The sequence below is a fragment of the Scyliorhinus canicula genome, chromosome 4 (genome assembly GCF_902713615.1).
Source record: "Scyliorhinus canicula chromosome 4, sScyCan1.1, whole genome shotgun sequence".
NCBI classification, from domain to species: domain Eukaryota; kingdom Metazoa; phylum Chordata; class Chondrichthyes; order Carcharhiniformes; family Scyliorhinidae; genus Scyliorhinus; species Scyliorhinus canicula.
The window spans coordinates 188,959,193-188,985,676 of record NC_052149.1 but is presented as its reverse complement, the minus strand read 5'-3'; the positions used below and the strand labels follow the sequence as shown (position 1 = coordinate 188,985,676).

General features: G+C 45.6%; 2 protein-coding genes across 3 annotated transcripts in view; both read right to left on the bottom strand.

Annotated features, from left to right (window-relative positions):
• The window catches only part of LOC119965240 (electrogenic sodium bicarbonate cotransporter 1-like), a 133,378-nt gene extending 124,089 nt beyond the window's left edge, over positions 1-9,289 (bottom strand). Inside the window, exon 1 of the mRNA XM_038795713.1 lies at positions 8,904-9,289. Within this exon, the coding sequence (XP_038651641.1) occupies positions 8,904-9,178 (275 nt within the window). The 5' untranslated portion in view covers positions 9,179-9,289. The remainder of the gene's footprint in view (positions 1-8,903) is intronic.
• Positions 9,290-17,833: 8,544 nt separating this feature from the next.
• On the bottom strand, positions 17,834-23,579 carry zgc:110540 (deoxynucleoside kinase). 2 transcript variants are annotated; one of them, XM_038795711.1, is made up of 7 exons: positions 23,002-23,579; positions 22,116-22,231; positions 21,164-21,357; positions 20,821-20,968; positions 20,593-20,708; positions 20,347-20,446; positions 17,834-19,451 (listed from the first exon to the last, which is right to left on the bottom strand). In XM_038795711.1, the coding sequence occupies exons 1-7, from the start codon at positions 23,093-23,095 to the stop codon at positions 19,425-19,427; spliced, it is 795 nt and encodes a 264-aa protein (XP_038651639.1). In that variant the 5' UTR covers positions 23,096-23,579; the 3' UTR covers positions 17,834-19,424. The 2 variants fall into 2 exon arrangements, with proteins under 2 accessions (XP_038651639.1, XP_038651640.1); XM_038795712.1 differs by lacking the exon at positions 23,002-23,579 and adding an exon at positions 22,568-22,887.
• Between the last annotated feature and the right edge of the window lie 2,905 nt (positions 23,580-26,484).

Below are 26,484 nucleotides of genomic sequence, written 5' to 3'. Positions count from 1 at the left end.
TCCAATGAAGGAGAAATTTAGCATGGTCAATCCACCTACCCTGGGTTGTAGGGACGAAACCCACGCAAACACGGGGAGAATGTGCAAACTCCCCGTCCTCGTCGATTTTGTGGGCAGCACGGTAGTACAAGTGATTAGCACTGTGGCTTCACAGCGCCAGGGTCCCATTTTCGTTTCCCTGCTGGGCACTATCTATGCGGAGTCTGCACGTTCTCCCCGCGTCTGCGTGGGTTTCCTCCGGGTGCTCCGGTTTCCTCCCACAGTCCAATGACGCGTAAGGTTAGGTGGATTGGCCATGATAAATTGCCCTTAATGACCAAAAAAGGTTAGGAGGGGTTATTGGTTTACGGGGACAGGGTGGAAATGAGGGCTTAAGTGGGTCGGTGCAGACTTGATGTGCCAAATGGCCTCCTTCTGCACTGTATGTTCTATGTTCCACACAGAGAGTGACCCAGAGCCAGGGTCGAACCTGGGACCTCGGCGCCGTGAGGCAGCAGTGCTACCCACTGCGCCACCTTGCTGCCCACTACCTGCCAATCATAACCAGTAACACAGTCATCATCAAGCTCAAGAGACATTTCACCACACACAACATCCTACAGAGATTTATGACAAACCATGCTTGCCAATTCGTCTCCACTGATTTTCAAAACTTTGTCCACACATGGGACTTTCAGCATATCACGAGCAGCCCCTGGTGGAATGGGCGGTATTCTCAGCTACACATTTTCTCTATGAAATGTGCACAGGATCACACACACTTCCATGCTGCACTCTTAGAGTAGAGTCCATACAGTGCAGAAGGAGGTCATTCAGCCCATCGAGTCTGCACGGACCCTCCAAAAGAACACTCTACCTAGGCCCATTACCCTACCCGCAACTCCACATCTTTGGACTGTGCAAGGAAACCGGAGAACCCAGAGGAAACCCATGCAGACACAGGGAGAACATGCATACTCCACACAGACAGTGACCCAAGGCCGGAATTGAACTCGGGTCCCTGGCGCCGTGAGGCAGCAATGCTAACCACTGTGCCACCGTGCCACCCATCAGCCTGTAATATCCACCACAACATGGTCTGCCCTTGCCAGCACAGTGAACAAAGAAAATTACAGCACAGGAACAGGCCCTTCGGCCCTCCCAGCCTGCGCCGATCCAGATCCTTTATCTAAACCTGTCTCCTATTTTCCAAGGTCTACTTCCCTCTGTTCCCACCCATTCATAAACCTGTCTAGATGCTTCTTAAATTATGCTCTTTTACAGCCGCACCAGGACCACAGATCCTACTGCTCTGGCTCTGCTGCAACCCAAACCTGAAAACAACGTGAATGACGCCCTCATGCAATGCTGATTGAGAAGCACAATGCATTATGATTGAGATACCCACAGACTTGGCCCTGATCAAACTAATCAGGATGTAGACTGCATGTGGCCATGAGAAGCTGGCAGTAGTATACAGTCATGGAGTCATAGAGGTCTCCAGCACAGAAAAGACCCTTCGGCCCATCACATCTGTGCCAGTATTCTAATCCTAGTTTCCAGCACTTGACCCCATAGCCTTCTAAGCCTTGGCATCACAAGTGCACATCTAAATACTACTTAAATATTGTGAGTGTCTCTGCCTCCACCATCCTTTCAGGCAGTGAGTTCCAGACTCCCACACAACTCTTGTAAACCTCCTACCCCTTACCTTAAATCTATGCCCCTGGTCATTGATTCCTCCACCAAGGGGAAAAGTTTCTACCTGTCTACTATATCAATGCCCCTCATAATTTTATACATCTCATCTCTTCATAACTAAAACCTTCCAGCCCAGGCAACATCCTGGTAAATCTCTGCACCCTTTCCACTACTATTACATCCCTGCATACAATACTCTAGCTGTGGCCTAACCAATGTTTTATACAGTTCCAGCATAACCTCCCTGATTTTAAACTCTATGCTTCAGCTAATAAAGGCAAGTATACCATATGCCTTCTTAACCACTGTCTTCACCTGCTCTGCTACCTTAAGAGACCGATGTACATGCACACCAAGGTTCCCCTAATGCTTGGTGCTTCCCAGGGTCCTGCCAATTATTGTGTATTCCCTTTCCTTGTTTGTCTTGCTCAAGTGCATCACCTCACATTTATCCAGATTGCATTCCATTTGCCACTGATCAGGCCATCTGACCAGCCCATCTATATCCTCCTGTAATCTAATGCCATCCTCCTCATTATTTACCAACCCACCAATTTTCATATCATCCGCGAACTTACTGATCAACCCTCCTACATTCATGTTTAAATCATTTATATAAACCACAAACAGCAGGGGCCCCAACAGTTATGCGCTGCAACCAAACAGTTACCCAGGAGTTTGCCCATTATTTTTATTCGTTCATGGGATGTGGGCATTGCTGGCTGGGCCATCCTTGAGGGCATTTAAGACTCAATCACATTGCTGTGGATCTGGAGTCACATATGGGCCAGACCAGGTAAGGACAACAGATTTCCTTCCCTGAAGGACATTAGTGATCCAGATGGGTCTTTGCGATAATCGTTTCATGGTCACGCTTTAGACTTTGATTTCCAGATTTTTTTTTATTGAATTCAAATTTCACCATCTGCCATGGTAGGATTCAAACCTGGGTCCCCAGAGCATGACCCTTGGTTTCTGGGTTACTAGTCCAGAGATTATACCACTGCGCCACTGCCTCCCATTATGTCTGTCACTTCCTATGTAGCGATCTCTATATGTGCATGTACACAAGGGGTTAATGTGCAGCACCACATGATCACTAGAGGGCCGGACCAACAGGGGTATAAAAGACAACCACATTGGGTCTCTCTGTCTCTCTCTTGGGTGCACTGTGACCAGGGCAATAGCAGACTAGTTCAGATGGCTAGTGGAGTTACATATAGTTACCATAGTTAGATCCTGTTAACCTTATCACTAGTATCAAAGTTAAAGTGAAGAATTCATGAAATTATTGTTGTAGTTACTCAATAAATCTTTTGTTACTACTGGACGAGTTTGAATCTTCTTAATCGAGATTCAGAATACCTCATCACTAACCAAGGACTGAATAGCACATGTTACCGACCACACAGGTAACAAAACATCCTACAGATGTCGGGACCTGCACCCAACAGATATGACAGCACTCCAGTCATTCGGCCTACGTTACAGGCTCCCTACACTAGTGGACAAACATCATCCTCCAGAGAACAACACACCCACCGAGCACACTGACAGAATGTTCTAGGTCATCCACAATGAAGACACCAGCTTGAGAAGACTACCACACCACCACCCGGCATAACCACACACTCAAGGAGTCCAAGGAAATTGGACATAGGTTCCAGGACTATATTACACCTAGTCTTGAACTGGCTTTCAAATTTTGTCTTTCTAAAATGAAATGTTGGGGGGGCGTGGCAGAAAGGAAACTCGATGAGCTATGCCCAGCTGCAACAGCTTAATCCGTGCCTCATCTTATGTAACTAGTTTTGTATTGTTAGCTTCTTTCATTTGTATGTTACATAAAGGTCAGTGCACCGTTTCCATTTGTGGGCACTGCTCCATCTCATGCCACCGGTTGTCCCAACTAAACAGGGAAGGTGTAGACGGAATGGGCACGTGATGATGTGGTTTCAAAAAGGGTCATACGTTAGGAGCATGAAGTTCTCCCCAGGAGCACAGGCAGAGTAAGGACATGAAGTAGTTGCTCAGCTAGTGAATAAGTGTTTGTTACAAATCCTTGTTTCAGTGTTTCGGGGACCCAACACATTTACACAGAGGCTTACCATTGTTTCAGGATCTCTTGGAGACTGATGTCTCCCACAGTGATGAGGCAGATGCAGTAGTAGGCATTCCCCTGGTTATGAGTTGCTGTGAAGGCTGCCAACCGTCCACATTAGCAATAATCTATCACAGATCAAACTCCCACCCCACAACCCACCCTGTGCCAAATTGGATGGCAAATGCCCAGGAGGCCTGATAATTGGCTGCTTCCTGTAAGATCTTGCATATTGCTGGAAAGGGGGGTGGCGGGGGGCTGCGGTTTGGGACCCAGAAATGTTTCCAATGCTGGAAAGCTATCTAAGTGGTGTTGATGTTATTAATGTCAGACAAACATGGAGGCAGTGGAGGGGTCAGGAAAGGTGGTGGAGTGGCAGAGGGGTGACATCCCCATAAATGTGGAAACAGACTCCATGTTTGAAGATGTTGTTGGAAAATGGGAGCTGAGGAAGAGGAGGTAACTGCAGTTAGATCCTTCAGAGTATCCCCAGGTATCAGTGTCGGGGTTCAAAGAGAAGTTATTTATAGAAATGCCTGGCTTACAACCAAAGTTAACAGTAGAACCAAGTGAATTTAGCAGGTGGCAGTAAGGCCATTATGTCTATTCTTCCCAAGTGCCTGGACAGAATGCTAGCCATTCAACACAAAGTGTAATTGTTATGCAAATCAGTTGATTTTATTTAAACATATGAATGCGTGGTGGTTTCTTAATTTAGGGCGGCACGGTACCACAGTGGTTAGCACTGTCGCTTCACAGCTCTAGGGTCCCATGGTCGATTCCCAGCTTGGGTCACTGTCTGTGCGGAGTCTGCACGTTCTCCTCGTGTCTGTGTGGGTTTCCTCTGGGAGCTCCGGTTTCCTCTCACAGTCCAAAGACGTGCAGGTTAGGTGGATTGGCCATGCTAAATTGCCCTTCATGTCCAAAGGGGTTGGGTGGGATTGCTGGGTCACGGGTAAGGGGGAGGTGTGGGCTTAAGTGGGGTGCTCTTTCCAAGGGCCGGTGCAGACTCAATGAGCTGAATGACCTCCTTATGCACTGTAAATTCTATGGGCGCGATTCTCCCCAAAGGTGGCGGGTCGTGAAGGCTGCCACAAAAACGGCCGTGTTTCACGGCAGCCTCCGAGCCCCCGCCCGGGACCCGATTCTGCTCCCCGGTCGGGGCTAGCATCGCGCGGCCGTAAACTCCGGCATCGCGGGCTTAACGAATTTCGCTAAGCCCGCGTGCCAAAGTTAGCGACGGCTGACGCGTATGATGACGTCAGCCGCGCATGCGCGGATTGGACAACTCCAACCCGCGCATGCGCGGATGACGTCGTCACGCATATGCGTGAAACCCGCGCATGCGCGGGCCGTTATGCCCCTCAGAAGCCCCGCGGACGGATCCATCGGGGCGGCGGAGTAAGAAAGAGTGCGCGGGGTAAGTACCCGCTGCCCGCGATCGGTGGGCACCGATCGCAGGCCCATGGCACCCTTGGCACAGCCGTGGTGCGGCCGTGCCAATCGGTGCCATGGTTCCCCAGAACGGCACTTTACGGCCGTTTTTACGAACGGTGAGAGCAGGTGTGTTTTTAGTTCGTAAAAACGGCCGTAACGGCCTTGGAAATCGGCCCATCGGCCAGGGGAGAATCGCTGCTCGCCGTAAAAAAACGGCGAGCAGCGATTCATGTCGGGGGGGGTGGCCGTGGGGGGGGGGGGGGGGGGGGGAGAATAGCGGGAGGGCGTCGGCCCAGCGTGGCCATAAAAATTTGCGCCGCCCACTATTCTCCGATGCGTCGTGAGTCCGGAGAATCGCGCCCTATGTCTAGGATAGCAGTTGAAGCACTGCTGTTTCTGATAGCCCTGTACCAGGGAGAGAATATCAGCCAGGTAACAATGATAATAATAATAATCTTTATTAGTGTTACAAGTAGGCTTACATTAACACTGCAGTGAGGTTACTGTGAAAATCCCCTAGTCGCCACACTATGGTGCCTGTTGGGGTACACAGAGGGAGAATTCAAAATGTCCAATTCACCTAAAAGTCCTTCGGGACTTGTGGGAGGAAACCGGAGCACCCGGAGGAAACCCACACAGGTACGTGCAGACTCCGCACAGACAGTGACCCAAGCTGGGAATCAAATCTTGGTCCCTGGTGCTTTGAAGCAACAGTGCTAACCACTTTGCTAAGGTGCAAGTAACCATGGAGAAACACTGCAGAGAGCAGCTGCCAGTGGGTGAATATTGGAGAGGTGGCCAGTTGCTATGGAGTCACACCACAACTAATGTCAGCGGTACAGAAAGAATGTGAGGAAGAGACCTAGAGAGAACTATGAATGTACGAATTAGGAGTAGACCGTTTGGCCCTTTGAACCTGCTCTGCTATTCAACAAGATCACATCTAAGCTGATTTTTAACCTCGACTCCACATTCCTGCCCAACCCCAATAGCCTTTCCATCACTTTGCTTATCTATCTAGCTTTGTCTTGAAAATACTCAAATTTACCGCCACTACCTCTTGAGACAAAGTTCCAAAGACTCACAACCCTCTGAGAAAAAATCATTTTCTTCATCTCAGTCTTAAATGCGCAACCCTTTATCTTTAGTTCTTGATTCCCCCATAAGAGGAAACATCCTTTCCACCTCCACCCTGCCAAGTCTCTTCAGGATCATCTATAATTCAATCATGCCACCTTTTACTCTTCCAAACTCAAGTGGATACAAGTCTAGTCTGTTCCTTACAAACCAACTTGCCCATTCTATGTATGTCCAGTAAACTTTCTCTGAATTGCTTCCCATACACTTACATCCTTCCTTAAATAGGGAGACCAATACTGTACACAGTATTCCTGTAATCTCACCATTGCTCTGTGTAATTGAAGCATAACCTCCCTACTCTTGCATTCAATTCCCCTCGCATGAATGACAACGTTCTATTAGCTCTGATAATTACTTGCTGCACCCGCATACTAACCTTTTCCGACTCATGTACTAGGACACCCAGATCCCTCTGCATGTCAGACTTCATAAACCTCTCAGAGCCATAGAATCCCTACAGTGCAGGGAGCCAATTGGCCTATTCCAGTCTTCACTGACCTCCCAAAAGAGCACTCTACTTCGGCCACAACCCCGCCCTATATCAGTAACCCCGCACATTGATCATGGCCAATCCACCTAATCTGCACATCTTTGGATACCCTGTTTCTCCAACACAAAATTAGTTTGTACCGTTTGGCCTTGTATATATTTTTTACTGTTTTAATAAAAAGATATGGCCAATCCAACTAATTTAATCAACACATATTTGGACTGTGGGAGGAAACCAGAGCACCTGGAGGAAACCCATGCAGACATGGGGAGAACGTGCAAACTCCACAAATACAATCACCCAAGAACAGAATTGAACCTGCGTCCCTGGTGCTGTGAGGCAGCAATACTAATCATTGCATCACTATGCCGCCCTCTAGGACCTAGGGACTTGTCAGCCTGCAGTTCCAACAATTTGCTAAGTATTACTCCCCTGGTGATGGTGAACTTCTGGAGTTCTTCCCTCCCTCCATCTCATGATTTGCATCTATTTCTAGGATGTTGCTCATATCTTGTATTGTGAAGACTGACGCAAAATAGCAGTTCAATTCAGCTGCTATCTCCTTAGTTTCCATTATTAATTCCCAGCTCACTTTCTATAGAAACAATGCTCACTTTGCTAACATCTTTTGAAATATCTGTAGAAACTCTTACTATCTGTCTTTATACTGTTAATTACTCACCATTCATAGTAATTACTCTTGGATTTACCTTCTCCATTAACAATTAGAGGTGTAATTTTGCTCTGAGACTAGTTATCTCTGAGGAAATACTAAAATTGGACAGGAGAAGCATTAACAATTAGAGTGTGTGGCTTTCTGTGAGCCTCCTCAGAGATAAGACTAACCATATAATTAAAGATCCTTTGAGTTCAAAATCGTTCCTTTAAGTATGTGGTATGCCCTGAATTTCGTTTAAGATAATTAAGTTAATATGCTCAAACAGATGCTTGGGAGAATTTTTAAGTTGATCAAATTCCATTCCTTAGTATTTAAGTGCAGGTTAACATGGGCTGTCTTGAGGGTCAGACGACGGCTTCCACAGAACGTGGGAGCCATTCATGCAATTGTTCCGGGACCTGTTTGTGGCCAACGAACAAGAGGAAGAATAGTCGGGTGGCCAAGAATCAGGGGAAAATGGACGGGAATCGGGGGAAGGTAGCGGGGGGGGGGGGGGGGGGGGGGGGGGCTGCGGGTTCGTTATGGGGGTTTGATGGCAAGCTAAGGCCCAAAACCAAACTGTAAATAAATGCCTATAAACATGTGCCTCGGCCATATTGGGGAATGTAAAATATGTATGCCGGCTAAAGGGGGCGGCCACAATTGTTATTATGAGATGCTTACCTGTAAATATACATGTTAATTTTTGCGTGTTTTTTTTCTAATAATTTGTAATTTGTTGGATATAAAATATGAAAACTCAATAAAAAACATTTTTAAAAAAACATGGTCTGTCTTTCGGGCTCAGCAAGCTTAACTAGTGAACATATAAGCCACACAGACCTACAAGGTTTTTTATTCTACCCCATTTTATGCTAAATTACTTTATCTGTGACTAACATACTGTTGCTTTAGCTGGTATGGATACCTTTGTTATAGGGAAAGGACATGGAACCTTTGCCTGATTGTAAACGTATGGGGGTGAGGTGAGAACATGAGTACGCTCAGCTGAAGAGCATTTGCAGTTCTATTGTCTGCCAAGGCAGCACAAACACATACATTGCTGATGAACGATTGGGTAAGATATCCAGGTGGTAATTGTGAAACTTTCCTCAGAGACGAGGCTTTTGATGAGATTGAAGGAAGAAAATGCAAGGAAGAAAATGCAGACACACATTGCAAGGAAATAAAGTCTATCTTTACAAGATAGAGTGGACTTTTCCAAGCACCCTGCAAATAAAATTATTTGAAATAGCCATTTAATTACTTTATTAGTACTTTGAGGTACTTACTGACACATTTTCTTTTAATTTTATACCAAAATACTGTTGCATGTATTCATACATTTTATCTTAAATTTAAGTCTAAATATGTGCAAGATACACAAACACTCTTACCTTGCTGTTTCCTTCCAATGCAATTCTTTCTCATTGACATGAAAAAGTTCATCTAGTTCAGTGAAGAGAAGGGGGGTTTTGGGTTCCTCCTCTTCACCCAATATCAAGCAGATTCTCTTGGTAGCAGGTGAAGCATGTGAAGTAAATATGCCTCTATTTACTGCCTGCGAGACTATAAGAGAATTGCGGCTCTGCAGTTCTGTTTTGCATGCACAATCACTGGGTGCTTCTTCAGTCTTGTGTCGAAGCAGCTCTTTTGTCTCTTCAGGTGTCATTGCTCAGCTAGCAAACCTCACACTGACTGAGATCTGAAAATACTCGCTTCTGTAGCAAGTGTGAAGTATGACTGAAGTCTTGACCCTTAAATGCAGTGAACTACTACTGATTCTTAGCCACCAAAATTACTGAATACAATGCTGACGACAGTGGAGCGTTACCAGTATATCACAGATATAGCTTGTTCTGTCCAGACTGATGCAGCTTGTGTTACTAAAGTATGACATACTACTACAAAAACAACAACAGCTCTCTTTTTCTGGACACCTGCAGAAGTCTGCAAAACACCTAACAAATATAGTCACTAGATATTCATGTAATGAACCATGCTCCCTTCTATTTATTTTTGTGTAGCAAATGAACATATTTTCAGAGATAATATTTGGAAAACAACATTTGCTGATGAGGCAGTGGCTGCAATTTTGACCATATACTAAGTTTATTTAATGATTTTCTCTTTTCTTATTAGGTGTAGACTGATGCTGGAGTGAAGTTCTGACCTTCCGGCAAAGCTATCCTCCATGTGTTGCATGCATAATCACCCCGAGCAATCTATTCAATCATGGGAGAAGAGAATTACAGCTGCCCTGTACTAGTGTCCCACCCAAAGTCTCTGCAAGCACATGTTCCAGAAAGGGTTACAAGATAGTGGTTAGAATCATAGAATAGAATCACAGAATCACTACAATGGAAAAGGAGGCCATTCGGCCCATCGAGCCTGCAATGACCTTGGAAAGACCCTACCCAGGCCCAGACCCTATCCCAATAACCCATGAACCCCATATCCCAGTAACCTCACCTAACCTTTTGGACACTAAGGGGCAATTTAGAATGGTCAATCCACCTAACCTGCACGTCTTTGGATTGTGGGAGGAAACTGGAGCACCCAGAGGAAACCCACACAGACACGGGGAAAAAGTACAAACTCCACACAGTCACTCGAGACCGGAATTGAACCTGGGTCCCTGGTACTTGAGGCAGCAGTGCTAACCACTCTGCCACCATTCCGCTGGAACATAAATCTTGGTTCTCCCTTGCTTGAGCCAAACACAGCACCAAGGCTAATTGTAGCATCTCAGCTGCATCTCCAGCTGTGACTTAAGATATAACTGAATGTGAAACCTCCAATTCTGTGTGGCTGCGATCCAGATCACCAATTCAGTAAGGAATTGACCTATCTCCAGTATAGTTATAACCACAGTATAAATTTGATCATTAAAAAAAAATTGCTTTAGTAATCTGGTATTTTTGTTGTTCAAAAGTAATTTGCAGCAAAATAAGAGGAATCATTCTACAAGTTGCACATTTGGTACAATTAGTTTCACATTGGTGTTGAAGGAATACATATTTTAAGCAAAGTGACTTTGACTAGAGTCCAACAAAATTATTGTACAGGGTGCATAACAGCGTTGTCTATGTCTTACAGAAATTTCTACAAACAGCTATGTTTACAGTGTAAATACTATAATGTATACAAAAACAAATTTCACCATACACAGTATTATCATTAAAAACAAAATTGTAACATAGCACTTTTTTTTTCAAGAATTTAGAGGAGGAATCTCATCAAATAACACAACTTTAAAAATTCACCTGGTTTTCCCTTATGCCACTTCTAAAGATCATACTTGGTTTGTTCTCCAGCCACTCATATATAACTAAAGCGGTCATTTCTCAGGCTAGATGAGGCCATTACTGTATTGTTCAACCATCCAGGACAGCATGTCCAATACTATGATCAGCCACCGTCCACACTTCCAGCAAGATTCACAGGACAGTTATCAGGAATAGGAACGCTCGCTAATCTTTCCTGTTCCTTCTCCTAAACTTATCACCTGGTATATGGAGGGAGTTAATAGCATTCTGTCACTGCTGTGGCTAACTCAGTACCAGCTTGGGAATTTAAATTGGGCTCTTCCTGATTCTTATGACACACCAAAAAATTAATTTCCTTTCTCCATTATCATGTAAGTTCTATAAATTATTTACATTTTACTATCAAGCATATTCAAGTAAAAGTAAGGCTCATTGGATGGGGGAGATGTGTTGAGATGGATAGAAAACTGGTTGGCAGGCACAAAACAAAAAGTAGGAATAAACGGGTCTTTTTCCAAATGGCACGCAGTGATTAGTGGGGTACTGAAGGGATTAGTACCAGGACTCCAGCTTGTCACAATCTATATTAATTATTTAGATGAGGGAACTACATGTAATTTCTCCAAATTTGCAGATGACACAAAGTTGGGTGGCAGGGTGCGCTACGAGGAGGGTGCAGCGATGCTTCAGTGTGATTTGGACAAATTGACTGAGTGGACCAATTTATGGCAGATGCAGTATAATGTGGATAAATGTGAGGTTATCCACTTTGGAAGCAAAAACAGGAAGGCAGATTATTATCTGAATGGCTATAGATTGAAAGAGGGGAATGTGCAACGAGGCCTAGGTGTCCTTGTACACCAGTCGCTGAAGGTAAGCATGCAGGTATAGCAGGCGGTAAAGAAAGCAAATGATATGTTGATCTTCATAGCAAGAGGATTCTTGCAAGGATGTCTTGCTGCAGTTACACAGGGCCTTGGGGAGACCATACCTGGAATATTGTGTGCACTTTTGATCTCCTTATCTGAGAAAGGAAGTTTTGCTATAGAGGAAGTGCAGCAAAGGTTTGCTAGACCGATTCCTGGGATGGTGTGACTGATGTATGAGGAGAAATTGAGTCAATTGGGATTATACTGTATTCGTTGGAGTTTAGAAAGATGATGCAGGATATCATAAAAAACTATAAAATTCTAACAGGACTAGACAGCTGAGATTCAGGAAGGATGTTTGCATTGGCAGGGGAGTTCAGAACCAGGGCTCACAGTCTGAGAATATGACGTAGACCATTTAAGACTGAGATGAGGAGAAATGTCTTCACCCAGAGAGTGGTGAGTCTGTGGAAATCTCTACCACAGAAAGCAGTTGTAGCCAAAACATTTGTTTTCGAGAGGATTTAGATATAGCTTTTGGGGCTAAAGGGATCAGATGATATGGGGGAAAGTATGAACAGGTAATTGAGTTATATTATCAGCCACGATCACAATGAATGGTACAGCAGACACAAAGGGCCGAATGGCCTCCAAATGCAATGAGACCGGGTCCGTAATATAAAGCAGCAGGTCGTTTGCATACAAAGACACCCTATATCCCATCCCTCCACACAGGATAACCTATCTAAGAATATCGTCATCTCCAAGCATCCCTCTGAGGTCCTGACCTGTAAAGACTTATAGACTGCCTCAAAAGCCGTATTAACTTTAACTGGAGTGGAGACCAAGATGCCACCCGAATCCCTAATCTGAATGGTCTCCCAGGAAGCTGCCTGTCACCTTGGCTGGTGGGCTAAAACATGGCTGCCTTCTCCCCATATTCTTAAGATAAACCCCCCCCCCTTGAGTGCCGCAGCTGGTTCACCGTCTTCCATGTAGACAACAGTTCAAATTGCATCTGCAGCCTCTTCCTTCCTGCCAGCAGCTCTGGGCTAGGATCACATGAGCACTGGATGGTCTACCTCAAGGGCAGCACGGTGGCACAGTGGTTAGCATTGCTGCCTACAGCGCTGAGGACCCAGGTTCGAATCCGGGCCCTGGGTCACTGTCCGTGTGGAGTTTGCACATTCTCCCTGTGGGTTTCACTCCCACAACGCAAAGATGTGCTGGGTAGGTGGATTGGCCATGCTAAATTGTCCCTTAATTGGAAAAAATAATTGGGTATAAATTTATTTTTTTTAAAAGGATAGCCTCTGCCACTCTGTCCTTGCAGCCCTTTATAGATATGCCTTATAGGAGATTATCTCCCTTCCAAGAACTGCTTTATGAGACAGACTTATTTTTGTTGAACCTAACATCTTCCTCAATGGAGTAGACATGCGTTCACAAAACCCCTTGTCCTTCTCCACGGTGGGTAGTGCCCGAATCCAGAACCAAGTCCGCAAAATGTTCTCAAGAGCATCGACTTTAGCCCTCAGCAACCTAGTCTCGCTGACTACCATGGCGGTCTCAAGTCTCCAACGAGGTTGCAGCTACAAGAGCAAGTTGTAGATTGGGAATTCTGCAGCGACTATCTCACTGACACTCCCCAAGGCTCCCACCTTCTACAAGGCACAAGTCAGGAGTGTGGTGACATACTCTCCACTTACCTGGATGAGTGCTGACAATCACAAAGCTCAAAACCATCCAGGGCAAAACCGCCCACTTGATCAGCACCCCATCCACCACCTTAAATATTCACTCCCTCCGCCACCAGTGGATAGTGGCAGCAGTGTACACCATCTACAAAATTCATTGCAATTACTAGTGGTTGGTTCATTGGTTTAGAAGTATGATTCTCGTTTAAGGATTTTCATTGCATTAGAATGCAAGAGGTAGGGGGCGGCACGTGGCGCAGTGGTTAGCATTGCTACCTACGGCGCTGAGGACCCAGGTTCAGATCCTGGCCCTGGGTCACTGTCTGTGTGAGAGTTTGCGCATTCCCCCCGTGTCTGCATGGGTTTCACCCCCACAACCCAAAGATGTGCAGGGTAGGTGGATTGACCACGCTAAATTGCCCCTTAATTGGAAAAATAAATAAATAATTGGGTACTCTAAATTTGAAAAAAAAGAATGAGAGATGCCCAGTTCAAATGCCGGACAAGCACTACAAATGCTGGTGCTTTAGATGGACATGGTGGTGTAGTGGTAATCTTACTGGAATACTAATCTTGAAACACATGTTAATGGTCATGGGCTCAGATCCCACTATGGCAGCTGTTGGAATTTATATTCAATTCATAAACAAAATTGGAATGATAAAATTAATCATTAGTGATAGCGTTATGAAATTATTATAGTGGTAGCGCAGCCGGGTTGTCTAAGGTGCTATGTCAAGGTTCCAATCTCTATGGAGGCTTTGGTTCAAATCTCACCAATGCCAAAATGTCAGCTGTCTTATCATTTCAGGCTGTTCAGCAATTTTGGGGTGACAGAGTGGCACAGTGATTAGCACTGCTGCCTCACAGCACCAGGGACCTGGGTTCAATGCTGACTGTGCGGCCAATCAAATTTGCAAAGATTGCATGGAACATGAGTTTGTAGAATGCTTTTACGACAGTTTCCTGGAACAATATGTTGTGGAATCGACTAAGGATTTAGTATTGTGTAATGAGGCACTGTTAATACTAATGTCCACTAGGAAATAGTGACAATACCATTGAACGACATATTAAATTTACAAGTGGCATACTCCAATCACAAACAAGAATCATCTGCGGGATTCTCAGTTGGCGGGATCTTCCGCTTTGCCGGCAGTGCACCCACGCCCCCAGGTTTCCCGACGGCATGAGGTTGGCACAATGGGAAACCCCATTGGCTGGCTGCGGGAACGGAAAATCCCACCCCATGGCTGGGATTCTCCAAGCCCACTTGGAGAATCGGAGTTGACGGCGAGACGGCCTGCAACGACGGGACACGATTCTCCAACAACTGGAGAATGGACGGCAACCACGTGCGTGCGATGACGTGCCGCGGGTCGGGGATCGTTGAAAGAGGTCCCTGTGGTGATTCTCTGTGGTTGAGTTTCTGCTGGCGTGGTTCTAACATGGTTCCACCTGGCGGGAGCTCGGACCCGCAGCCGCAGTGGCTGCCCTGGTGTGGGGTGGATCAGACTCCGGTGGGGCGTGCCTCCACGACAGCCAGGCCCGCGATCGGCGGCCACCGATCGGCGGGTGCACATGATCCGGTGGGGACCTACCTTCTTCCGCGCCAGCCCACTGTGGCTCCGCCAAGTTGCGCGGGTCCGGCGTGGAAGAGTCCGCCGCGCACATGGGCAGACTCGCGGCCGGCAGTGCAGGGCCGCGTATTGGCACCGGTGCTGCATGGAGCTCTCTGGCACCTTGCTGGCCCCCTGTGGGCCATGGAATCGCTGGGCCAGGATGCCCGTTGACGCTGGCATGAAACACTCCGGTGTTTACGCTGGCGTCAACACTTAGCTGCCGTATTGCAGAATCCCGGCCCATATATTTCAACAAGTATGAGGAGAGAGCTGGCTATGGTTCACTGAGTAAAAAATATGGCAGTAAAAAACGTGGAAAACATTTTGAAGAAACATTTCAAAATGTTCAACAAAATACATCCCACTGACAAACAAAAACTCAATGAGCTAGATCCATTCATTTTTAAAATTTAGAGTACCCAATTATTTTTGTCCAATTAAGGGGCAATTTAACGTGGCCAATCCACCTAACGAGCACATCTTTAGGTTGTGGGGGCGAAACCCATGCAAACACAGGGAGAACATGCAAACTCCACACGGACAGTGACGCAGGGTCGGGATTCGAACCCGGGTCCTCAGCGCCATAGGCAGCAATGCTAATCACTGTGCCACCATGCTGCCCCAGATAGCTCCATTCATGACTTACTGAGGATAATATAAGATTAAAAGAAAAGGTTAATAAAGTTGCGAAGAATTGTATTAAGATTTAGGATTGGGAGTGCTTTAGAAACCAGCAACGGGCAAAAGTTGGTAAAAAAAAGAATGCGTAAACTCACCAGGAATTCTATCAAGAAAATCCTAACAATATACATGATTAGGTCAAGTCAATGTGGTTTTAAGAAAGGGGAATTGTATTTGACAAATTTATTAGCTTTGAGGATATTACTGGTAGTGTAGATCAAGGGGAATCTGTAGATGCAGTAAAATACTTGGATTTCCAAAAGGCATTCAATAAGGTGCCACACTAAAGGTTAATACGCAGATGACAAGTCAGCCTGGAAGGATCCACCTCAGATGTGCATCCTGGGGAAACACCAAGACGTAGTGGTACAGCTAAGAGGTGGGCGGCACTATCGGGAATGGGGTATTGTAGAGCACATTAAACAACTTTTTACACAACCATTATGATGCCCCTCACTTCCTTCCACAATGTGAGCTGATCCCTGGATCCTTTGCCTACCACTACCCCTCCCCTTGGCACCAACCCACCCTCCGTGGTCATGCCCCCAGAGCTGTGTCCCATCCCCTGGGTGTTCGGATGTTGGCTGCTACATGCGTGGTGTTGCCTCCCGGTGTTCAGGCATCAAGATTTGAGTGGGATGCTAGGCAATGACCTGACATGCTACATGGCCCGTCTACCCATGGGAATCCACTTGGCATGTGTCAAGTGCTCACTTAACTACGATTGCTAATTCCCTATTAATGATAGCCTTCAGCTTCGCAGCCAGAGTCCTCAGGGGGTAATGGGTGGGCTAGACATAAGGGTTGCCCCCGGAATGAGGTTGGGATCCAGGCGTTGGCATGCTGGTGCCATTAGCAATTGCCCCTCCCCCCAACGACCCCTGTGGAGGGCCGCCATACCCCTCCGAGCACTGGAGTGGCAAGCCCAACACACCCAGTCTCTTTGCCTGTGAGCAGATTGCTACTCACCTCCTCACGGAAGCCCTTCCACCAAGGTCATGTTTATCAAAAGGTGCATGAATCGGCAAGTGTGAGCACTTGCTGAGGAGGCCATTGGATATGGGGCCTATGGTATCGCAAACTGTTTGTCGCCCGGCACGGATCTGGTTTTTGGCCTCTCCCACTATTCACTGGCATTATTATGCTTGAGCGTCATTGTAATGAGGCCGGAAGATCACGCCCTTAGTCACTTTTTTGGGCCCTGGAGTGTTTCACCGGTTTAGCCCACAAGTACTGGTGAGCTGAACTCAGAGGTCACGCTGCCATGTTGAAATGGTACCCCAATCTCTAAGCGATCTTGGTGGTTCCCCCATCCATGGACACTCTCACCCCCACACAAGGCCACTACCCCAAGGGTCAGGGTTTGAGCAGCGTCTTGTCCGGATGAGGGTGTGTGGGAAACCATCAAGTGAACTTGAGATTGGGCCTTTTCAAAATGGCATCCTGATCTTTGAGCAGCTAAGTTCAGCTCCTCACTGCTGAAACAATTCTAATTGCACCCGTGGGACTTGGCACCACCAGTTGGAAGAGGGGGCTGTGGTGGCAGGAAGACATATGCAGCTGGGCTCGGCAGGTAGCATAGTGGTTAGCACAGTTGCTTCACAGATCCAGGGTTGATTCCTTGCTGGGTCAGTGTCTGTGCGGAGTCTACACGTTCTCCCCGTGTCTGTGTGGGTTTTCTCCGAGTGCTCCAGTTTCCTCCCACAGTCCAAAGATGTGTGGGTTAGGTGGATTGACCATGCTAAATTGCCCTCAGTGTCCATAAAGGTTAAGGAGGGGTTACGGGAATGGGGTAGATACGTGGGCTTGAGTAAGGTGCTCTTTGTAAGAGCCGGTGCCGACTCGATGGGTCGGGTGGCCTCCTTCTGCACTGTAAATTCTATGAACTTGCACATCTTTGGACTGTGTGAGGAAACACTGAATACCCAGAGGAAACCCACACAGACACAGGGAGAAATTGCAAACTCCAGTCACCCGAGGGTGGAATTGAACTCGGGTCCCTGGAGCTGTGAGGCAGTAGGGCTAACCACTGCCACCCAATTGCTTATGCTCTTATGTAACTAGTTAGGTATTTCCAAAATTGTGATTCCCTGGAGGAAGTGCTTAAAATTGGGGAGTAAAATAGTAGCCTGAATAACTAGCATCATTGTATGTTTTGTGATCATCACAATATTTTTATAAAAACAGAAGCATATTTATATTTTATTAAAGTATAAAAGACACATTCAGCAAATACAATGGATTTGAAAGCAAATTATGTGGATTTGAATTTTGTACTGAAAACAGAACTGATCACTAAATGCTGTAGAAAATCTACAGTACACAATATAAATCTATAATTCACATCTATTTACATTACTCCTACAATGCATAAAGAAGCAGTTCTGTCACAGTTGTACCTGTTAATGAAAATTGTAACAGTCCCACTTTGAAAGAGATACTATAAAATGCAATGGCGGCGGCGGGGAGCTACAAAACACCCAATTGACAGAATAATGCTTTTCAAACGGTGGAGAGAATGTTAAAGCACAGCCCCCAAAATACTGAGAAATCTTCTGTCTGGAGTACATTTTGACAAAAACAAATTTATAACAGATAAATAATGGCAGCATACAGCAGGGCAGTAATAGGTTAATGTTACAAATTAGGTGACGTATTGGCAGATTAAATCAATCTTCTTAAAAGTATAAAGAGGAGAGGATAAATAATGGCAGCATACAGCAGGGCTGTAATAGGTTAATGTTACAAATTAGGTGACGTATTGGCAGATTAAATCAATCTTCTTAAAAGTATAAAGAGGAGATGACTGGTGACTGAATTAGTCTTCATCAAAACAACTGAAAGAATGAGAAGGAAACAAATGTACAACTAAAGCAGTGGGAGGGGAAAATTAAGGAATAAGATGCTTGTAGATCAGATCTGAAATTAAAACAAAAGTTTGCAAGAAATGGGGGCTCCGTTGTCCTGGAGGAAAAAAAAATATCCAATGTTTTTCCGGTTTCCTCCCACAGTCCAAAGATGTGCGGGTTAGGTGGATTGGCCATGCTAAATTGCCCGTAGTGTCCTAAAAAGTAAGGTTAAGGGGGGGGGGGGGGGTTGTTGGGTTACGGGTATAAGGTGGATACGTGGGTTTGAGTAGGGTGATCATTGCTCGGCACAACATTGAGGGCCGAAGGGCCTGTTCTGTGCTGTACTGTTCTATGTTCTATATGAAAGATCAGTTTCCAAAAGAACTGGCCAAGCTCAGTAATAGTGCAGTCAGAAGGCTATTGAATTAAAGCAGAGGAGAGCAATATTCCAAGCGATGTTTTCGTATAGCACCAAGACAAGTGCAGCATTAGAGGTTATCTTTCAGAAGATGCAGCACCAGCAGAATTGCTCATTGACTTACTGTTTGTGGCAGTTTGATATGCACAATAATTTCACAATTCAGTTACTCACACCAGTTCAGTAAGAATATGGTAGCACACCAACTATAGGCTATGTAGAACTTTCTCATTGAAAGAAAATTGCCATTGTTGGCAATATACTTGGATAAGGATTGACAATCAGGAAAACTTCGGCAATACAGTTTGGATAAAGGAAAGAAAGGCAAACAGGAAATACAATAGACATGACAGGACCAAATACAGATCTGTTTGCAGAACAAGTAAAAATTTAAGTTACTCTTGCATTAGCTGTACAAAATATATTCTTCAAATGCAGGTATTTGCTTCCAGTTCCACAGGTAAAACAAATTCAGTGCAATACCAGTTTATGTTTGGAGTCTGTTCCGGTGTACTATAAAGTCTGCAAGAATGCCTTCACCTGTGAACAAGTAGTAACATTATGGTGTTACTAACTGCTATAGATGCACTGTTTAACTGTTAAATACATCAAGTTAACCATTCAGTAATAAAATTGACTTACATGAACGTTGAAAGTTAATTTTAAAATAGTCGAGCAAAATTGTAGGACGGAATCTTACAAGAATTTGGCAAAGTGCCAGGTTTAGACTAAAAACAAGCATGTAACCCTTCAGTTTTACAGACCAGTCTTCTCTCCAGATCTTGAGCCTCTTTAAAGAAAAGGAGTGGGCTGGGTTTACGGTGTCACTCTGGCAGGGCAGAACCTGATGTATGGCACCACCTTTAAAGGGCACCCCAATCAGAACGGAACTCCTCCCCCCCCCCCCCCCAGCAAGGAGGTATCAGGAGTTCCCCCACCCCGGACAATCAGGGGCTCCTGACCCACCCTCCCACCCCCCCAGCTTGGCACTGTGAACCTGCGCTGGGGACAGTGCAGGGAATGTCTCTCTCCTCCCGGGGACTATACTTACTTTTCCACCCCCGGAGGGGTGCCCTCAATTGTTTCTTTTTTGTTATAAAAAGCGGTTGTAAACCTCGCTGATATGACGTCATGTCGACGAGGATTAAAAGTGGGGGTGGAAAATTCATGTCGCGGGGAGGCCGTTAAACATATTAAAATTTATTGAAGTGGATTTAAATGAGACGTCCACCCTTTATGGATTTGGACCTTGTGACATCACTGGCAAGGGCGGAAGGCGGAAATCCGCCTGCATCGCCGTTTCCACTGACTACAATCGCAGGCTTAAAGGTAACCCAGTAGATTACATTTTTAAAAAAACATTGCAATGATCACAAAACCTGTTTAACCAATGGAGATCATTGAAATAGAAATTCAACTTTTTAAAAAAAAGTACCTTCTCTAGAATGTCTTCTTGTTTAATCTTGTCATCTTTAAAATCTTCATTGACATCCAGCACCAGAATAGGGATGTCCTTCAAGTATTCAAAGTCAAGCCTGAAATAGGTCAACAAATTACAGTAGAACATTTGAAGAAGCGAAATTGAATTACTGTCAAATTAATCCACATTCCACCTAGACTAAGATATATGCAAGACTTAAGATAAAGCCTTAACTAATAAATTGAAACGGATCCCACATACCTCATTGTCCGGTTATGAAGCCAAGATTCGTGCTTGTAATGCAGTTTTTCTAGGTACTCCATCTCAATTCCTTGCTCCTCCTCTCTGCCCCTTAGATGAAGGCGTTCCATACATTTCTACCAGAGAACAAGTGACAGATTTCTATCATTACTAGAATGTCAAATTAGGCACTTTTTCTTTCCAAAAAAAAAAGAATGGGTGAAGAAAATAAGTCACTTATTTACTTACTTCAGCAGTTGCTCGGAGGTAAATCATGGCATCCAACTCAATTTGTGGACCAAACTGGCTTAATATCCAACCATGCCAATCTTGGTAAATGGACCATTCCGTTTCATTCAGATTGCCAGATTCAAACAAATTGGAGGCAAATACATACCTGTTTGGAGAGAGATAAAAATAATGAACATAAATTCACAACATTCCAAATGTTAAACATCAGGAAGAATAAACAGACATGATCAATTTATAACTTAAAAATAACTTACATTTATTGTTTTTAAACCAGGCAACTTGGATTATTTTATATTACCTACCCCAAAAAAAGATTTATAACATGAGAGGCTTGTCTCACCTGTCACTGTATACAGATCTTTCATAGAACTGTACAGGATGTTCTGCATCCTGAATTTTGGCACAGAATGGTTTAAGCTGTGCCCGAACCCGACTCAGGCAAGCGTAGGTTTGAAACGTGTATGCCCATCTACTTGGCTTGTCATAGAGCATCTGGAGGAGATTGCCACCACTTTTTTGGGATGTTGAAAGTTCCTTTAAGAGGGAAAAAATAACAATGGAACCAAAAAAGGTTAGGAGAAACTTCACAAAAATCTACTAGACATTACAAACTTCAATTACGTTACCCAGTAAGTAACTGCAAGTTAGCTTGGAAATAGTGGTCTCACAACCAAACAATCCTTTCAACAATCCAACAGTGACATGGCCTACAGAGGGGGCATGCAACCTAGCCAGTTCAACTGGCAGAGATGGGAAGCACAGCACCTGGATTTAATGAGACACTGAAAAATACAGCAGATTTTGTCCCCAACTGTATAGAACAGTACAGCACAGAACAGGCCCTTCGGCCCTCGATGTTGTGCCGAGCAATGATCACCCTACTTAAACCCACGTAACCCGTATACCTGTAACCCAACAATCCCCCATTAACCTTACACTACGAGCAATTTAGCATGGCCAATCCACCTAACCCGCACATCTTTGGACTGTGGGAGGAAACCGGAGCACCCGGAGGAAACCCACGCACACACGGGGAGGACGTGCAGACTCCACACAGACAGTGACCCAGCCGGGAATCGAACCTGGGACCCTGGAGCTGTGAAGCATTGATGCTAACCACCATGCTACCGTGAGGCCCCCAGAAAACCTGGAAGGCAGCAATCAAAAGCACGTCGGGCCATTTCCTGCAATTTTCTGGTGCCCTCCAATTTTTGACCGCAACTTATTCCAATAATCCATTTTCCAAACGTTGAGAGGCAATAAATACATCGAATTTCATCTGTGCTAATTACCTGGAATTCATTTTCTGTTGTTTGCACATTGCACCATTTAGCAATTGGTTCAGGAACAACTTCCCATTCATCACTGGCTTTTTCCAACATCTGGACAAAAGTAGATTTCCCAGCAGCTGTTAAAAAATACAAAATAACTCAAAATGGATAACTACCCCAGCATGACCAAACATTTGAAAGTTTTGAATTCGAGCTCCAACGCAGCCTGAAGACACGTTGTGCTGCATGCAGCGGACAGCGAAATTAGAGAACAAATAGGAAAAGTTTAAAAGTGCATCTGCCGTTGGAAACATCACTAAGACACAACAGATTTTTTTTCTGCAAAAAGACTGAACAGGAGGGGGTATTATAAAAAGGAAGATGCAAAAATTTAATTTCATAAGCATGGCTTAACTGGCGTCAGAATAACTGAGAAAGGAGCCGTGCTCTGAAAGCTCCTGTTTGAAACAAACCTGTTGGACTTTAACCTGGTGTTGTAAGACTTCTTACTGTGCTCAGAATAGTGCCAAGTCGTTAAGATCTCGGAAACAAGCTCTTTGAAAAGTTAAAAGGATGGAAGATTTCTTAATCCTGTTTGCATGGGGAGTGGCGGGAAGCAATGAAAAACTATTTTCCCAACTGACACTTCGTTTCCCGCGTAGCCGGTCACCGAGTGTAAGGAACAAAAAGTGTAACAAAATCCACACAGCCCGGAATCAACTCTCAAATGTTAATGCTGCCGATTTGGGCAGATACACTTATTTCAAAAAGCTTTCCTCCTGAGATTGACAGGTAAAACACTGGAAACTTTCAGCCCGCCAAAACGGATTGGCGCCAATTCAGTTTCCGAGAAGCCTGAATGGGCAAAGAAAAAAACAAATCAGTATCGACCATTCAGCTCACTCACCAATGTTTCCTTCAATTGAAATCTTCCTCACTCGCTTTTCAAAGCTGTCGTTGAAAGCGGGACTGATGCACATTCTTTTCGGAGGAGTAGCCATGGTCTCTCTCTGCTGACGAGTCTGCAAGCCTGTTCCTCAGCAACTCTTCAGGAAATGTTTGAAAGTGGCGGGCTCGGTTCGCATTTGTACTCTCAGCAGTTGCTGACCGCGCCTCTCTGCTGGCGTAACTGCGGAAGAGCACACTCGCCGTTCATTCATTCGTTGCCGCTAATGCACCCACTCCACTCATTCAACAATGAGGTTTCCTCCTATTGTCTTCAAACCACACAGAAATAGTCTTATAATGCCCGCATTTGAAGAGGCACGGTCAATAGAAAACGATATCACACCAAAGAGACGGACACTGATCAGATGATGGTTATTTTCGGTTGTACACGCTGCCAGACTCGAGTGCTTCCTGTATCATCTTCTGATTTTCTTTTAATGCATTTAGATTTCCAGCAATTCAGTGTGTTCCCAGTCTTCTGCACGCTTCAACCACGGTCAATCTAAAGTCCCCCAAGCGGAAAAATGCCCACAGCCTGGGGGTGAGGGGGGGTGGGTGGGGGGTAGATGGCCCACAATGCAGTCGGGAGAAACATACAAGTGATGCTCTTTAATTCTTACGCTGGAGGGACCACGGTCCAGCAGTAACGTGAAGCTCGCAGTGCACTTCGGAGGTCGTGGTGGAGGGAAGATCTCTGGGGGAGATTAGCGATCAGCGACAGCCCTGGAAACAATGGCTAATGTTTCAGTGGTGGAAAGAGGGAAGCGCCGGAGACGCAGCACTACCCCTGTCAGCATGTTACATAGCAAAGGGCAGAATTTTACTTCCTCCGCCCGGGGGTGACTGTAATTTTTTTTGGATGACCTTTTCTTTCAAAGAATATACTTTATTTATAAAATCTCTAATAAACATTACAGAACATTTCGAATTGTCTTGACTGCACATTTCCATCAGTTACACATTCACTTGACTTTCTTCCATTCAATTGGGATGACGTTACACACATATCCCTCTTTACGTTACAATTCTTTCTTAAATATTTACATTGTCATGTTTCTTTTAGTAAGAAGTCTTACAACACCAGGTTAAAGTCCAACAGGTTTGTTTCAAACACGAGCTTTCGGAGCACGGCTCCTTCTTCAGGTGCTCCTTCTTCACCTGAAGAAGGAGCCGTGCTCCGAAAGCTCGTGTTTGAAACAAACCTGTTGGACTTTAACCTGGTGTTGTAAGACTTCTTACTGTGCTCACCCCAGTCCAACGCCGGCATCTCCACATCATGTTTCTTTTATACATTGGAGTGTTAATGACCCAGACCAAGGGGTTTTACACTGTTACCCACCCCTCAATGTACATTTATAGAATATAGAACAGTACAGCACAGAACAGGCCCTTCGGCCCTCGATGTTATGCCGAGCAATGATCACCCTACTCAAACCCACGTATCGACCCTATATCTGTAACCCAACAACCCCCCCTAACCTTACTTTTTAGGACACTACGGGCAATTTAGCATGGCCAATCCACCTAACCCGCACATCTTTGGACTGTGGGAGGAAACCGGAGCACCCGGAGGAAACCCACGCACACACGGGGAGGACATGCAGACTCCGCACAGACAGTGACCCAGCCGGGAATCGAACCTGGGACCCTGGAGGTGTGAAGCATTTATGCTAACCACCATGCTACCGTGCTGCCCCTTTGTTGGAAGACCTTACACAGTGGTCTTTCTCCATTCGCCTTGGTGGCAGCTGCCCCAATCTTGAGTGCGTCCCTCAGCACGGAGTCCTGGACCTTGGAATGTGCCAGTCTGCAACACTCGGTCGAGGACAATTCTTTGCACTAGAAGATCAGCAAGTTTCGGGCAGACCAAAGAGCGTCTTTCACCGGGTTGATGACCTTTCTGCAGCAGTTTATGTTTGTTTCGGTGTGTGACCCCTGCCCACAATTTTACACCTGGATGTTTGAGACCTAGGCTCTCATGTAACCAATTATCGACCACTTCAGGGCTGGTCCCACCCAGCCTCAATTTTCAGGCTGGTGGGAGGAGTTCAGGATCAGGGGAGGGTAAAGCCCGAAAATGAACCCTAATGAGATCTCGAGGGGCAAGAGGGAGGCTCCATCAGCAGCCTTTTTCAATCACCCCCCTCCCCAGGACTGGCCCTATAGGTCTTTCCTCAGTTCCATGGCCTCACCACCAATACCCCCACTCCTCCTCTGCCCAACTCTTGGGTCTCACCCCACCTCATCCCCCCCTGAGGCCCCCAAAACTTACCTGGTTCTGGTATCCCAAGACTTAGATCTCTGGGGACTGTACGCACTCACAATGCAGTCGGGAGAAACATACAAGTGATGCTCTTTAATTCTTACGCTGGAGGGACCACGGTCCAGCAGTAACGTGAAGCTCGCAGTGCACCTCGGAGGTCATGGTGGAGGGAAGATCTCTGGGGGAGATTAGCGATCAGCGACAGCCCTGGAAACAATGGCTAATGTTTCAGTGGTGGAAAGAGGGAAGCGCCGGAGACTCAGCACTACCCCTGTCAGCATGTTACATAGCAAAGGGCAGAATTTTACTTCCTCCGCCCGGGGGTGACTGTAATTTTTTTTGGATGACCTTTTCTTTCAAAAAATATACTTTATTTATAAAATCTCTAATAAACATTACAGAACATTTCGAATTGTCTTGACTGCACATTTCCATCAGTTACACATTCACTTGACTTTCTTCCATTCAATTGGGATGACGTTACACACATATCTCTCTTTACGTTACAATTCTTTCTTAAATATTTACATTGTCATGTTTCTTTTATACATTGGAGTGTTAATGACCCAGACCAAGGGGTTTTACACTGTTACCCACCCCTCAATGTACATTTATAGAATATAGAACAGTACAGCACAGAACAGGCCCTTCGGCCCTCGATGTTGTGCCGAGCAATGACCACCCTACTCAAACCCACGTATCGACCCTATACCTGTAACCCAACAACCCCCCCTTAACCTTACTTTTTAGGACACTACGGGCAATTTAGCATGGCCAATCCACCTAACCCGCACATCTTTGGACTGTGGGAGGAAACCGGAGCACCCGGAGGAAACCCACGCACACACGGGGAGGACGTGCAGACTCCGCACAGACAGTGACCCAGCCGGGAATCGAACCTGGGACCCTGGAGGTGTGAAGCATTTATGCTAACCACCATGCTACCGTGCTGCCCCTTTGTTGGAAGACCTTACACAGTGGTCTTTCTCCATTCGCCTTGGTGGCAGCTGCCCCAATCTTGAGTGCGTCCCCCAGCACGGGACCTTGGAATGTGCCAGTCTGCAACACTCGGTCGAGGACAATTCTTTGCACTAGAAGATCAGCAAGTTTCGGGCAGACCAAAGAGCGTCTTTCACCGAGTTGATGACCTTTCTGCAGCAGTTTATGTTTGTTTCGGTG